Source organism: Phyllostomus hastatus, unplaced genomic scaffold, assembly GCF_019186645.2.
Source record: "Phyllostomus hastatus isolate PE091 unplaced genomic scaffold, TTU_PhHast_1.1 phas_contig_147, whole genome shotgun sequence".
In the NCBI taxonomy this organism is placed as follows: Eukaryota; Metazoa; Chordata; class Mammalia; order Chiroptera; family Phyllostomidae; genus Phyllostomus; species Phyllostomus hastatus.
Genome location: NW_025333603.1, coordinates 4,169,787 through 4,183,018, shown reverse-complemented (window position 1 = coordinate 4,183,018; position 13,232 = coordinate 4,169,787). Strand labels below are relative to the sequence as shown.

The window sequence follows — 13,232 nt, the reverse complement described above, 5'->3', positions numbered from 1 at the left end:
ACAGGATGGTGACATATGACAAAACCAACAAATCAAATAGTAAAGAAAAGATTACAACAATTAGTGACCCACTTGGAAGAAAATAAAATTGGACCTCTATGTTACACAATATATAAAAATAAATTTATTTTTTTTAAAGATTTTATTTATTTATTTTTAGAGAGGGAAGAGAGGGAGAAAGAGAGAGAGAGAAACATCAATGTGCGGTCGCTGGGGGCCGTGGCCTGCAACCCAGGCATGTGCCTTGACTGGGAATCGAACCTGCGATGCTTTGGTTCGCAGTCCGCGCTCAATCCACTGAGCTATGCCAGCCAGGGCTTATATAAAAATAAATTTAAATAAATTTAAGAACTAAGTTTTAAAAATAAAACTGTAAAATATAAAATAAAATGAGTATTTTTATAACCTTGAAATGGGGGAACATTTCTCAAGCAAGTTATGGATCTTTTAAACCATTAGGAAAAATAAAGACTACATCAAATTTTGAAGATTCTGTGTAGCCATCAATAAACATAAAAAAAGAAACAAAAGACTGGGAGAAAAAAACAGGTAAAAGTATTTTTCCTGAATATTTTTCAAATTCAAAAATATTTAATGTGGCCCTGGCCAGGTCTCGGTTGGAGCACTGTCCCACACACCAAAGGTTGGGTTTGATTCCCGGCCCACGCACATACCTAAATTGCAGGTTCAATCCCTGGTCTAGGCATGTACGAGAGGTGACTGATGTTTCTTTCTCACATTGATGTCTCCCCCACCCCCCTCTTTCTAAAAAGAAAAAATCACTACTGTATTTTGCCATGTATAATTTGCACTTTTTTGCCCAATTTTTTGAGAGAAAAATAAGGATGTGCATTATGCATGGGCATATTAATCCCCAAGTGTAATATGCACAAAACATGGGTGCACATTATACACAGGAATGCATTAGGTATGGCAAAATACAGTAAACATACCCTTGAGTGAGGATTTCAAAAAATTTAATGTGAATGTAAATGTGAATGTAAAATAGATCATGTATTTATACTCCATCTTATCATATGGCCTAAACTTATTCTGGGATAGTTACCTTCTTAACTGGTCAGAAATCAGGCATTTATCCTGAAATTTTCTTCATACTTGTTAGAATCTCAATTTTGGAATCTTTCTCCTAGGCCTGACTTTTATCATCCCTTAATACAACCTAAACAATATAATTTACATCAATTGTAACAAACAACACAATTATTCTAAAAAATGATCTGAACAAAGAAAAAATCTTGGAGGAATCTTTAACCTCCAGACATCTGAAAATACTGAGAGTAAGCCCAGATTCCTATGTATCCATCCTTAGTCAATTTTCATCCAAGTAGAGTAGAAACTTTGGGCTGCTCTGTATTTGTGTTTTAAATAAATTAACGCTGCAAGAAATGATTGAGTGTTTTAACCTTTTTTGAAAATGAAGTTAACTTCTGATATCACCCAATGACCTATACAGCAAATTCTTTAGGAACAAGCTGGATAAAACCCTGTATCAGAACAGGTTTTTGTGTTATTTTGCTTCTTAAAGTCATTACGTATTACCTTCTAGGTCAATAAAGTCATTTGTAACATACTTTATCCATTCAATGGGAATCAAAACAACAGCCTAACAATCTAATTAATCTTCAGGGAAGGTGGAAGAGGCTTCCCGATCAGTGTCAGTGGAAATATTTATAATCTGGCAGACATTGATCTTTAAGAATAAGCAGTGGGTGCCAAGAAAGGGTCAGTCTATTACCAACCATATTATTGGTCTCTCTCTTTGACTGTTATTTCCCTCATGCCATAGTCCCCCAGAAATAAATGCTACTCTAACCACAATTTGCAGCACTCAACTATTTATTTTATTACATCATTTTCTGCTCTGATCTATTTACAGTAGCTAACACAGTGCCTTGTACTTGGCAAGTACGTAAGTCATTTTTAATTGAATGACTAATTACTTAGAGAACAGAGTAAAGTACGTTCAGTTACAAACAGGTCAGCAATCTGCGCAAAATTAAAGTTATTCCCCCTAACTACAAGATTAACTTTTTTGAGAAAATAAATTTGACAGAAGATAATGGTAATGCACCTGAGGGATGACTCTCAGCTCCTCTTACTTCCCTCTGTTATCTATAAATTTCTGTAACACCAGGAAATTTATTAAACAACCTTAAAATATTTTATTTGTGCTAGTCCTACGAAATAAATTGAATTTACAGAGGCTAAACTTGCTATGTACACAAATACTTGCTACATTATACCAACTGTCCTTAAATAACAAGATAATTTCATGTAACCACCACAAGTTAAGAGCAAAATGCCATATGCAAAGGGAAATTAGTGAAATAATAATAATAATTAAAATGTGGTTATTATAATTAAGAGAAAACATTTCTGTGATACTAGAATCTAGGAAGCTGCTTCTGTAAAGATTAAACTATACTTTAAAAATTAATTTAGTGTGTCCAGACCATGTCCGTTAGGTTACATACCAACATAAATATAAAGTGAACTTCCACATCAAGCACACAGTGTGGTTTAACTTACCCCAAGTTCTATATCTTCTGAACGGAGTTTGGCTTGGATTGCTGCAAATCCGCCTAATTCTCCAAACTGAAAAAAGGTACACATTAATTTTAAAACGCTGTGCATCAATATTTTAAGCAAGGAACTAAGGCAGACATTCTACTCTGTCAATGTGCTCTCCACCACTGCTCTGGAGATGCATCACGAGGGGTGCTCCACTGCTCCTAGGATGTACCGCAGGAGATGTGCTAAGTCCTAAGGTTGACGGTCATCTGCATCAACATCATGTACATAAAACAGGAAGGAACTATACAACCTGTTTCCCTTGGAAAAATTTCTGATTTTCTCTGTAGTTGCCATTCACTTAAAATGCCAAATTCTAGGAAATTTCGTTAGAAAAATAAAAATAAAAGTTATTAATGAAAGTTACATACCTTGTTCACCAAATCCACAACCCATCCATGTGGTTCCTGTGAGGAAAGAAAATAGAAATTAAGATAGCAACAGAAAAATGTCTCCATCAACCCTTGTATTTCTTTTACTCTAAAAAAATGTTGGGAAAAAAGCATTAAAATTTGAACAATGTTTTGAAAGGTTTTTCAAAATGTTTCTTAACATGCATCTCTAACAATACTATGATAATTTTAGGAGTTTATGAGACTATTATTTTAATTGTACCTATTATTTATTATAAGTAATTTTTTGTTTTCGTATTTTATCCACTATGCTGTAAGTTATGAATCATATCACTCTTTATATGTCTCCAAAACCTAGAATGTCACACACACTGTAAATGCTCTTGCTGAACTAAACCTGTACTTCTGCTAAAGCGATGGACAAGTTTTTTTATCTACTAAATTGACTTCTTTCAACGGTTAACCGGAGCAGTGTGCACAGTGTGCGATCAAGGGGCTGCTGAAATTATGCACTCCTGTGGGTGTGATGCTGCTAGCACACTGCAGGGCTGTAAAGACGGAAAAGATGGTACTGGTTCTGTGCTTGCCCAGACAAAACTGTTAATGCTTATGAAACTTAAAAGAAAACTACATGTGATTTATTTTTTTAGGTATGATTTGTCATTTCAAATGCTCTTGTCACTCAAACATCTCTAGAAACTGGGGCAGCCATTAAACTGGCATTCTGAAAATTCACTAAATAGGGCACTGATGTTATCCTGTAATTTCTCATTTCACCAAACATCATTTCAGATGTATAAAATTCTTTATGATGTGAGTTAACAGCTATGGAAAAATACACAATCTTAAAAAAGGTTAGCAATTTTATGAGCCATATGAAATATTTGTCATTTTTCAGAGACTGTTTTATTCCTTCCATGTAAACTGTTATTTTTATAGTATAGAAAATCTTTTTCAATACATTTCTCTATAAAAAGATGAAACAAAACTATGTTTACCTTTTGGAAAGTAGATACAGGTGAAACAGCAAACATATTTCCCTCTCCAAACACTTCTGCCCAATTCCTCTGAGACACTTTCATTCTGTTTTTAAAATGGTATTCATTATCAGGATTGAAAGCCTAGATTCAAAGAGAACAGAGAAGCATTATTATTATCTATTTCTATAGCAACACTAATTAGTATTAGAAAAGATAAAAATACAGCCTTGCACTCTTTTATTAATGGAATCTTTCAAGTATCTGCATAAATCACATTCCTTATGCTTTATGGGTACAGGGAACAGAGGAGCAAACGAGGAACGTGGTGCTCAAACGAGGAATGTGGTGCTCTCCTGTCCTGCTCAACATTTGCTTATGAGGGAAGAGGAGGAGGTAACAGGATGAGAGGTCTGATTCAAGCCAGGTGATACCCATGTTCTAGACATCCTAGGGCTGCCACAGGTAGAGCTGGCAGAAAGGCAATAAAGAGAGAAGTTAGGAGGGAAAACATGAGTGCCCCTTCTTCATGCGCTATTGTTACTGCTCAGGGGAAAAGGTCAGACAGCAAACTAAAGAGCCTATGTGAAAGTGTTTATGATGTAAATAATCAGGGAGACATAAGGGAAAGCTGTTTAATCAGTCTAGGAGCTGAAAAAGCTACTAAAATTAGAAAGGCATTTTTTAAAAAGTGAAAATGCAGAACCATTGCTCTGCTTTTAAAATAAAAGGCAAGGACCCTAACAGCTAAGTTAATATTTTTAATGATTTTATCACTGTGACTCATTAAATACAAGTCAGAGGATACTAGGTATTTTAAACAAGATCAACACAAAGTACTTCACATTTCAGATACTCTACCATTGTAAGCACACCCAGGAGACCAATGGGAATTGGATCTTGTTTTATTCTTTCTGCAACCAGTTCTATTAATAGCATCAACATGTTGTAGATTCCTTCATGAATTTCAGTACCCCACTTGTGAACAGCACTTGAGGTCAGGAGCTACAAAAACATAAAGGACAGTTTGGAGTCTAACTTGAAAAGGAAAAAAGTCTGCATTTTATCAGTTCAGTCTCAAATAACGAAGAGATTATTACCATAACATTTATTTTTATGCAGATGACTGGCTTTAAAAGACCCATAGCTGTAGTACAGCTACTCATCATGTATTTCAGTTAACAGTGAGTTTTGTATTTTAACTTTAATTCCCTTACATTAAAAAAGTTAGTTTAAAAGAATGTATTTGCTCCTCTATTTTTCAGTATTACTAGGGAAGGTTAAGTGGTATACAGCGAGTAAGAACCTGAGATCAACTCCTGATACTGCTGGTTTCTAGCTGTGTGGCCTTGGATAAACTTAGCTAAATTCTCAAAGGCTCAGTTCTCTCATCTCTAAAGAGGCAAACAAAATCCTACCAACTTACAAGTATCAAAAGATATGACAAATGTGAAACTATTTTACAAATAGTAAGGTATTATTATTAATATACCTTGGCTGTCACCATTAACCAATATTCTTGGGATCTAAGAAATGAATACTCATTTTCACAGATTCTAACATACACATTCTTTTCATGTTTTTTTTTTTTTGTTTTTCGCTTTTTTTTTTAAGTCTCAGAAGCAGGACTACATCTTCCCACCTGTTGACCAGGTGACAGTGGGACTCTGAATGTGAAAAAATTTTTAGAAATACCTTAACAATTTATTTTGCCTGTATTTCCCTTTCTCATTTGTATAAAAGTAATATTCAACTTTAAAAAATGTTTAAGTAATCTAAAATAGCTCTATGTGATAAGGCACTGTAACACTGATACTTTGTAGCTATTTTTCTTAAATATAAGCATAAAATATAAAACAATAATGCATCTTATATTCAACATCTTAGATTTGTTTAAAAGAGGGAAATGGCACATTGATGAATCTAAAATCATTACTGTATCTCCCCAATCCTCAGTATTCTATTCCTTGTAGAAGTCTAATTTAGAAATAACTGCTCGAAAAGAGAATGAGAAATCAAAGGATTTCACTAATAAAGTAATGTAAATTGACATGGTGGTTTCATGTTTTCACAAGATTTCCCTTCAAGAGAAAATAAAGTGCAATAAAAATTTCATCTTGTCCACATTAAGAAGCTCTTAACAAGAACATCCTAAAAGAGCTAAAACTTCTTTAGCTGCAGAGAAAAACCTCAGTTCCAAGTACCAATTTTCTAAGTACAAATTAGCTGTACTATTTGCTCAAATGAGCAATAATCATAAGACTGACTTTCCATGGAAGATTTTATTTATTTATTTTTAGAGAGAGGGGAAGGGAGGGAGAACGAGAGGGAGGGAAACATCAGTGTGTGGTTGCTTCTCAGGTGCCCCCTACTGAGGATGTGACCTGGTCCACAACCCAGGCACGTGCCCTGACTGGGAATCAAACCAGCCACCCTTTGGTTCATGGCTGGCACTCAATCTACTGAGCTACACCAGCCAGGGCATAAAACTGATTTTTATATAAACCAATGAATTAGTATTTTTTTGCAGGTTTTTTGCCTGCCTATATATTCTTCCTACACTTAAAAATTAAATTAAAGCAAAATGAAGCAGAGATTAACATTTCTCTCTAGCGAAGTTTAAGTGGTAAACAGCAAATAAGAACCTGAGATCACTCCTGATACTGATACAAAAGATTGACATTTTTTGTTGTTTCATGGTGACACCAAAAACGTAGGTGTATGAAGCACTCCTCCCTCTGTTGCCATATCATTTATTCAGTTTTTAATAGAATTCTGTCTCCCAGAAGAGGTGGGGAAGGACAGGCAGTGCCTGGTGCGGAAGATGCACTTGTGGTGTAGCCACAACTGCGTACTAGGGCCACACCCAGACTATTCTCTCCCTGCTTCAGTATCCTAATAAAGAATCCAGGCTGGCCTGAAGGTGAAGGGTAAAGAAAGTATGAACGACAACAAAGCTGCTTTTGTGCATCTTATTCATACAACTATTTAATTATTTATACCCTTCTAAAAAAATCTGTGATAGCTTGTAAGAAAAACCTAGAGAAGGGGGTAGAAGTAGAGTCATCATACCAGAAAACACAGCTAAGAAAACCAAGACCAACTGTATAAAATACTACTTTTTCTGGTAGTCAAATCTACAGGCACACAGAATTTTGTAGCTCTTCTGATTTAATTTTAAAAAGAATGCCTTACTGGTAAGGAGGAGAATCTTTTTAATAGTTCTAAATTAAGGGATTTTAACAGGCATTTTTAAGTAAACAACTGTTAAGAATATTTTGCAGCGTGCCTTTGTACTCATAGTTTTACAGAAAAAAACCCCAAACAACTCCTTGACTTTTTATTATACTATAGCCAACAGCTGAGGGCATAATATGAAACAGTTCTCCAAAGCACCTCCACATACAGGTAGAGTATCATATTCCAAAAATGCAACTTGCTGGTGAACTGACTGGGTTCTCTGGATCTGCAAATCATTGACCTAAAGGTCCTTTCCTTACACTAATAAATCCTTTTCCATAACAGAAGAAACCTGTATTTTCTTTCTCTGTAAATATATGCATACAGTATATGTCTCACAGTTTGTTGCATTATAAAAATTCTATTTTAAAAAAGCTACCCTAATTTGAAAAGAATTCCTAAAAGTTGAAAATAATTCTAAGCTACAAATTGGTCAAATTAATTCACCCAAAATGAAGATAAATTCTCAATTCCAAATAATCCTTGCCCAAATGAAAACTTAAAAAGATTTCCTCCTTTATTCAAAGATGAAGCTATTTTTGATCCTATAATTAATTTTGTTATTTTTTAAGTCTTGAATCAAAGAGAGTGTGTTATCAAGATGCAGATGAGAGTTAACAGTTTGCAAATGAACAGTTTATTTTACTGGGTTTTAAGATAAGCACAAACTTCACCCATCTGTAGTTCTAGTGATTTACTTGAATACGAGACAAAAATGGATGTCAAAACCCAGAAGTACAAGACAGCAGGAGACTCATTTATTCATTCAACAAGGATTTACTGAGTCCTTTCCTTGTGCTAGGTCTGGCTCCATGCTGGGGGAAACAGTGTCTATGGCATTGTCCCCGTTTTTGTGGGAATTCAGGACTCATATCTTTTTTTTTTATTTTTATTTTTTTTTTTTGAAGATTTTATTCATCCATTTTCAGGGAGGGAAGGGGGGCGGGGGGAGAGAGAGAGAGAGAGAGAGAGAGAGAGAGAAAGAGAGAGGGAGACATCAATGTGCGGTTGCTGGGGGTTATGGCCTGCAACCCAGGAATGTACCCTGGCTGGGAATCGAACCTGGGACACTTTGGTTCCCAGCCCGCGCTCAATCCACTGAGCTACGCCAGCCAGGGCAGGACTCATATCTTGAAAAAAGGAATCTTGCTTGAATTAGAAACACAAGTCCTGTGATCTATTCTCACTGTTCAGAAAAATTGCTTTGCAAAAGATGTGGCCAGAACGGGAGCAAGCATGCACCACTCTAGCCCAGAGAGAGATGCTGCCATCTGCATGTCATTTTGTCAGTAGGAGTACTCAAGCCAGTCAAGTTTCTGTTTTTTTAAAACATCTGCTTCTATCCCAGTAGAGTAAGTATAAAATGGCTTGTGTTTTGATAAATATTACCTTTCTAAGTGCTACAATCCTTGGTTTAGTAAGATGTCTAATCTAATTTCCTAGTATAAAGTCTTCACCTCAACAATTAAGTAGAAGAGTCAACAGACATGTGCAAACAATTAAATAAAAAAGCAGTAGATCATTTAAAATCCCCAAATTTACACCTACTGTTTTCATATTAGAGGATTCCTCAGTTGAACAAGTTTCATAAATTGGTCTCACACATAAAAAAATAAAACAAAAAGCCTGTTCACCTTCACTCCAGCAATAAAGAAATCAGCTGAGCACATATTTCTTACCTTTTTAAATGCTTCAGGCATACATCTATCCATAAATCTTTTACAATTCTCATCAGACTCAGAAAGACCTTAGCAAAATAAATGAAAAGATATGCCTTAGATTTTAGGTAGTTTGTAGAGACCATATGTATCATTTCAAATTCACACATCTGGAACTATTTATTATAGAAACCTTGATTCTTAAGGGATTATTAAAAGCAGAATATATACATTCTGATGAAGGCAGAGGCTCAGAAACAATCACAGTATTTATTCATTAACAGCACAATGTGCTTACTAATGTTTATTATTAATATACATTTGTTAAAGTATAATAAATAATTAGCACTGAAATGGTTGAACACATGTTTCCATGTCAGAGTAACTTCAAATGAACTGATTAAATAACTAATAAAAGACTATTAGCAACTACTTACTCACCATTATTTTCCTAAACAGCTCTATAAAAACATACATATTCTCAATAAATTGCAAAAATCACTCGTTTTCCCTAAAACAAACTGATGGACTCTGTGTAACACAATGCACAGAATTGTACTTGGCACACAGTAAATGATAAAAATTTGCTAAGTGAATGAATAAATTCACTGTAAAATTATCCTGTGGAATACATTTTCAAAGAAACAACAACTCAGTAACGGGTTTTGCTTATCATTGGGAATACTGCTGAACACATTTTCTCTTTGTCAGACCCGCTGTGGAGCACAGCACCTACACCCTAACATGCACTCAATAAATGCTGCTGCTGCAAAGCTAGTAATAAACGTACCAGAAAATTGCCTATTAGAATTAAATCTAATCCTAGTAAAAACATTTCTTACTGATGTGCCTCATATTTAATCATGGTAGTTAACCATGCACATTTTTAATGAGGGGGGGATTATAAAACAGTGGTCCAATTCTTATTTTACAATTAAATTCAATATGAAAAAGAAATTATCTTCTCTTTTATATATTCTATAGAAGCTTCCTTATATTGACACCTGTTCTTCCAACCTAGTGACGTTTTATTACTCCATTAGTTTAATATTTGTACAGCACTTAAGACACTGCCAAGCACTTAATAAGCACAGAATGCATATTAAATAAATATTGCTTTCTGTTAAGAAAAGCCACTGAATTAAGACTTGAAGTGCTCCAAGCTTCTGTGGAAAAAGTTAATTTCAATTTCTGTAATGTTTTTCCAATTATATTTTAAAGAATCTTACACTCTACTGGAGCTACAGCAAAACAGTTGTGATTTAATTCAAAGCTTTTATTCTTCAGGGGATAAGCAAAGACTGAGAGAGCAAATGATCTAAGATAATACAGATAGGTAATGACAAGAGCCAAGATTAAAGCTGGGCCTCTTATAAGAATAATAATAATAATAAAAAAATAATCTGCTCATGTGTCCTGAAGTCTGCAAACTTACCAAGTCTTGCTAGGTAGGTAGATGCCAACAGGCATTTGCCTAGTGATTCTTCCCGCTTGTAAGGGATGGACCAATGATCAGTCAAAACACGGCTTTCCAGTTCATATAAGTTTGTTGTGGGGAATTCGATTCCTTCCCCTGAGCAGTTTCCATTTTCATCATTCTTCTGGCAAAAAGCAATTATGGTTAAAAACAAATCAGTGACTACTTTAAAAACTTTTTATTTAATACTAAGCAGACGATTAACCAATGGTAGCTATTAATACCAATTGTGTGGATTCCACATTTCTTTCTTATAATTACATCTTTCACCAAGACTATCTCAAGTATTCTCGACGTTTATTATACTGGCATTCCTACTCCCTCAGGAGGCAAGCTCATCTCCTTCCTCAAAAATGAACTCTCATGTTACAAAATATCAACCTTACCTTCACCTACAGCATCCTATCCTCCCCCATTTTTTTTTCAGTGAGACATATATTTCTCCAAAGAGTTATCTGTATTTGAGGTCTCCATCTCCTCACCACGGACTCACTCAGATGTTGGGATTCCAGAGTTCCTACTCTCCCACAGTGGTTACTATGAAGGTCACCAATGAACTCTATCATTAAACCCAACAAACACCTTTCAGTACTTATCCTGCTTCTCGGGAATATTTGGCCTTCTGCATGCTCCCTCTTCTTGGTATGCTAGATTTGCTTGCCTCACCTTCCAGAACAGCACACTTCCCTGTTCTTTTGTGGGTCTGGCTGGTTCTGTTCTATCTCTGCTTTTGGTACATCCTTCCCTCCTTAGCCATCAAGTACTGGAGTTTCTCAAACCTCAGTGCTACTCTCTTTTCTCATTATTCTCCAGAGAATGGCACATTTATTTAGCAGCACAGACAGAAATTAGGACTTATTCTTAAAACCCTGTTCTCCCATCTCCACCTCCAAGACCAGGTGATCAGATCTAAATTTCTCTGAAATTGACCTACTCTGTCCATCTCCACAGAGATGCCAGTATTCCTCCGTAACTCTTTCAAAGAAGCATTTCCAGAATTTCCTAAACTATGTCATATCCTTTAATTACTTTAAATTCTTAGACTGGAAGACACTAATGAATCAGAGAGGTAGAGATGCACCTATAATGGTGTGGACCAACAGGTTCTATGGGAAGTAATCTCACAGGGTGATTGGACCATATATTCCTAACCAGGCAGGTCATGGTGGGAGTCATGCCCCAGGCATATAACTTCTTTACTAAAAGGCTTAACTTTGCCTTAAGCAAGCCTTTGTCCACTGTTTCTGTGCATCTAGGTTACCACGCCTTTGGAATACCTCCATTCAGACGACTCCTTCTAATACTCAACTTCCCTTTCGTACCCCCTCATCTAATATGTACTAGAATCCAGTCCCTGCCTTGCTTTCTCCCATTCATGTAATCTTCCTTATTTTCCCTCCTTAATTCCAAATGCATAAGAGAAACTGCAAACTGTTATTCTTAGGATCACTTAAGATCTTGCTCCCTGGCATATGTTGTCAGTTTGGCTCAAATAAAACTCTTATAAAAATTCTCTACAGGTTTGATGTTTCAATGTCAACAATAATAAAAAAGGTTAAATTATACTTCTTTTTAAAGATTTTATTTATAGATTTTCAGAGAGAGGGGAAGAGAGAGAGAAAGAGAGGGAGAGGAACAGCAGTGTGTGGTTACCTCTTGTTCATCCCTAACTGGGGACCTGGCCTGCAACCCAGGCATATGCCCTGGCTGGGAATCGAAACGGTGACCCTTTGGCTTGCAGGCTGACACTCAATCCACTAAGTCACATGAGCCAGGGCTAAATTACACTTCTTAAGAAGCCCATTCTATTGGTAACATAATTTGGTTTCCAAATACTTTCAAGTTTTTGTCCTAAGTCACCAAATAAGAGTACATGCTCTTTTCAGGAAATACAGAAAATATGAATATCAAAAATAAAACTCATCATTAGTCTGAACACATAAAAATTAATCACATTTTAATATTTTTCTAGTAAAAGCTGTTCTTTTGAAATTTTATTTTCATAAAAATTCACAAATGTGACATTAACCTCACTCCCCACCTCCATGGCCCCTCGTCATTCCCTCTCATATAAAACAGTATTAATATTTCTCCTATCTGGATATACAAAGCAATAATTATAAAACTGTATTATAAAACTATTAATGGGCTTATGATATATAAATATGTGATCTGATCATGTATGTGTATAGATGTAGATGTAAATAAAATCAATTCCAACTCTATCCTGGTTTCACTTCTAAATTTCCTGAGGTTGACCTTTGATCAACATCACTGTCATTAGCAAGTATATTAAAGCCTTCTAGTTGATGATTATCTGTGTTCTTTAAAATGTAGCCTTAATGTGGTCCCTGGAGCTACCATATTCTCTGTTCCTTTGTCTTGTCAATCATTACTACCTGAGTTATACCTTAAAAAAGAGAGTAACAGGAATCCGTAGCGGAGAATAATCTGCACAGAATTGCTGGGTCATCTGTTCTGCTCTGAATCAATTTTCCTCCAAGTAAATTATCCTATAACAAATTAGATTATATTCCATGGTAGTACCTGTTTCGTTTTTCAGTCTGAAGATCCCCTCTCACCATGGTGGCCATTACACCTTTGCCTCACCTTCCAAAAGTATGATAATAATAGCACAAGGGAGGGAGAAGGGAGCAATGTTATACTGGACCAGTGTGTTGTACACTATTGAAATTAAGTTGATATTAACCCAAAATATATTGCTATAAATTAAGGTGGTAATTGTAATCCACAGGGCAGCCACAAATAACATAAAATATATATAGTGAAAAAAAGTCAAAGGAAATTAAAATTGTACACTTGAAAATACCAACTTAATATAAAAAAACAGGAGCAATAGATGGTTAGAGTAACAAAAAAGCATAAGACATATACAGAACCCAAACAGCAAAATTGCAGATGTAAACTTTGTCTC

At 35.4% G+C, this 13,232-nt stretch overlaps 1 protein-coding gene across 2 annotated transcripts in view; it reads right to left on the bottom strand.

Annotated features, from left to right (window-relative positions):
* The window catches only part of USP24 (ubiquitin specific peptidase 24), a 137,171-nt gene that overhangs the window by 91,394 nt on the left and 32,545 nt on the right, over positions 1-13,232 (bottom strand). The window contains exons 2-7 of one of the 2 annotated variants that reach the window (XM_045858191.1): positions 10,256-10,418; positions 8,842-8,909; positions 4,784-4,927; positions 3,944-4,066; positions 2,964-2,999; positions 2,551-2,616 (exon numbers count right to left, since the gene is read on the bottom strand). In XM_045858191.1, coding sequence (XP_045714147.1) covers positions 2,551-2,616; positions 2,964-2,999; positions 3,944-4,066; positions 4,784-4,927; positions 8,842-8,909; positions 10,256-10,418 — 600 coding nt within the window. Of the gene's footprint in view, positions 1-2,550; positions 2,617-2,963; positions 3,000-3,943; positions 4,067-4,783; positions 4,928-8,841; positions 8,910-10,255; positions 10,422-13,232 lie in introns of both variants that reach the window. The other variant, XM_045858182.1, reaches the window with a different exon arrangement.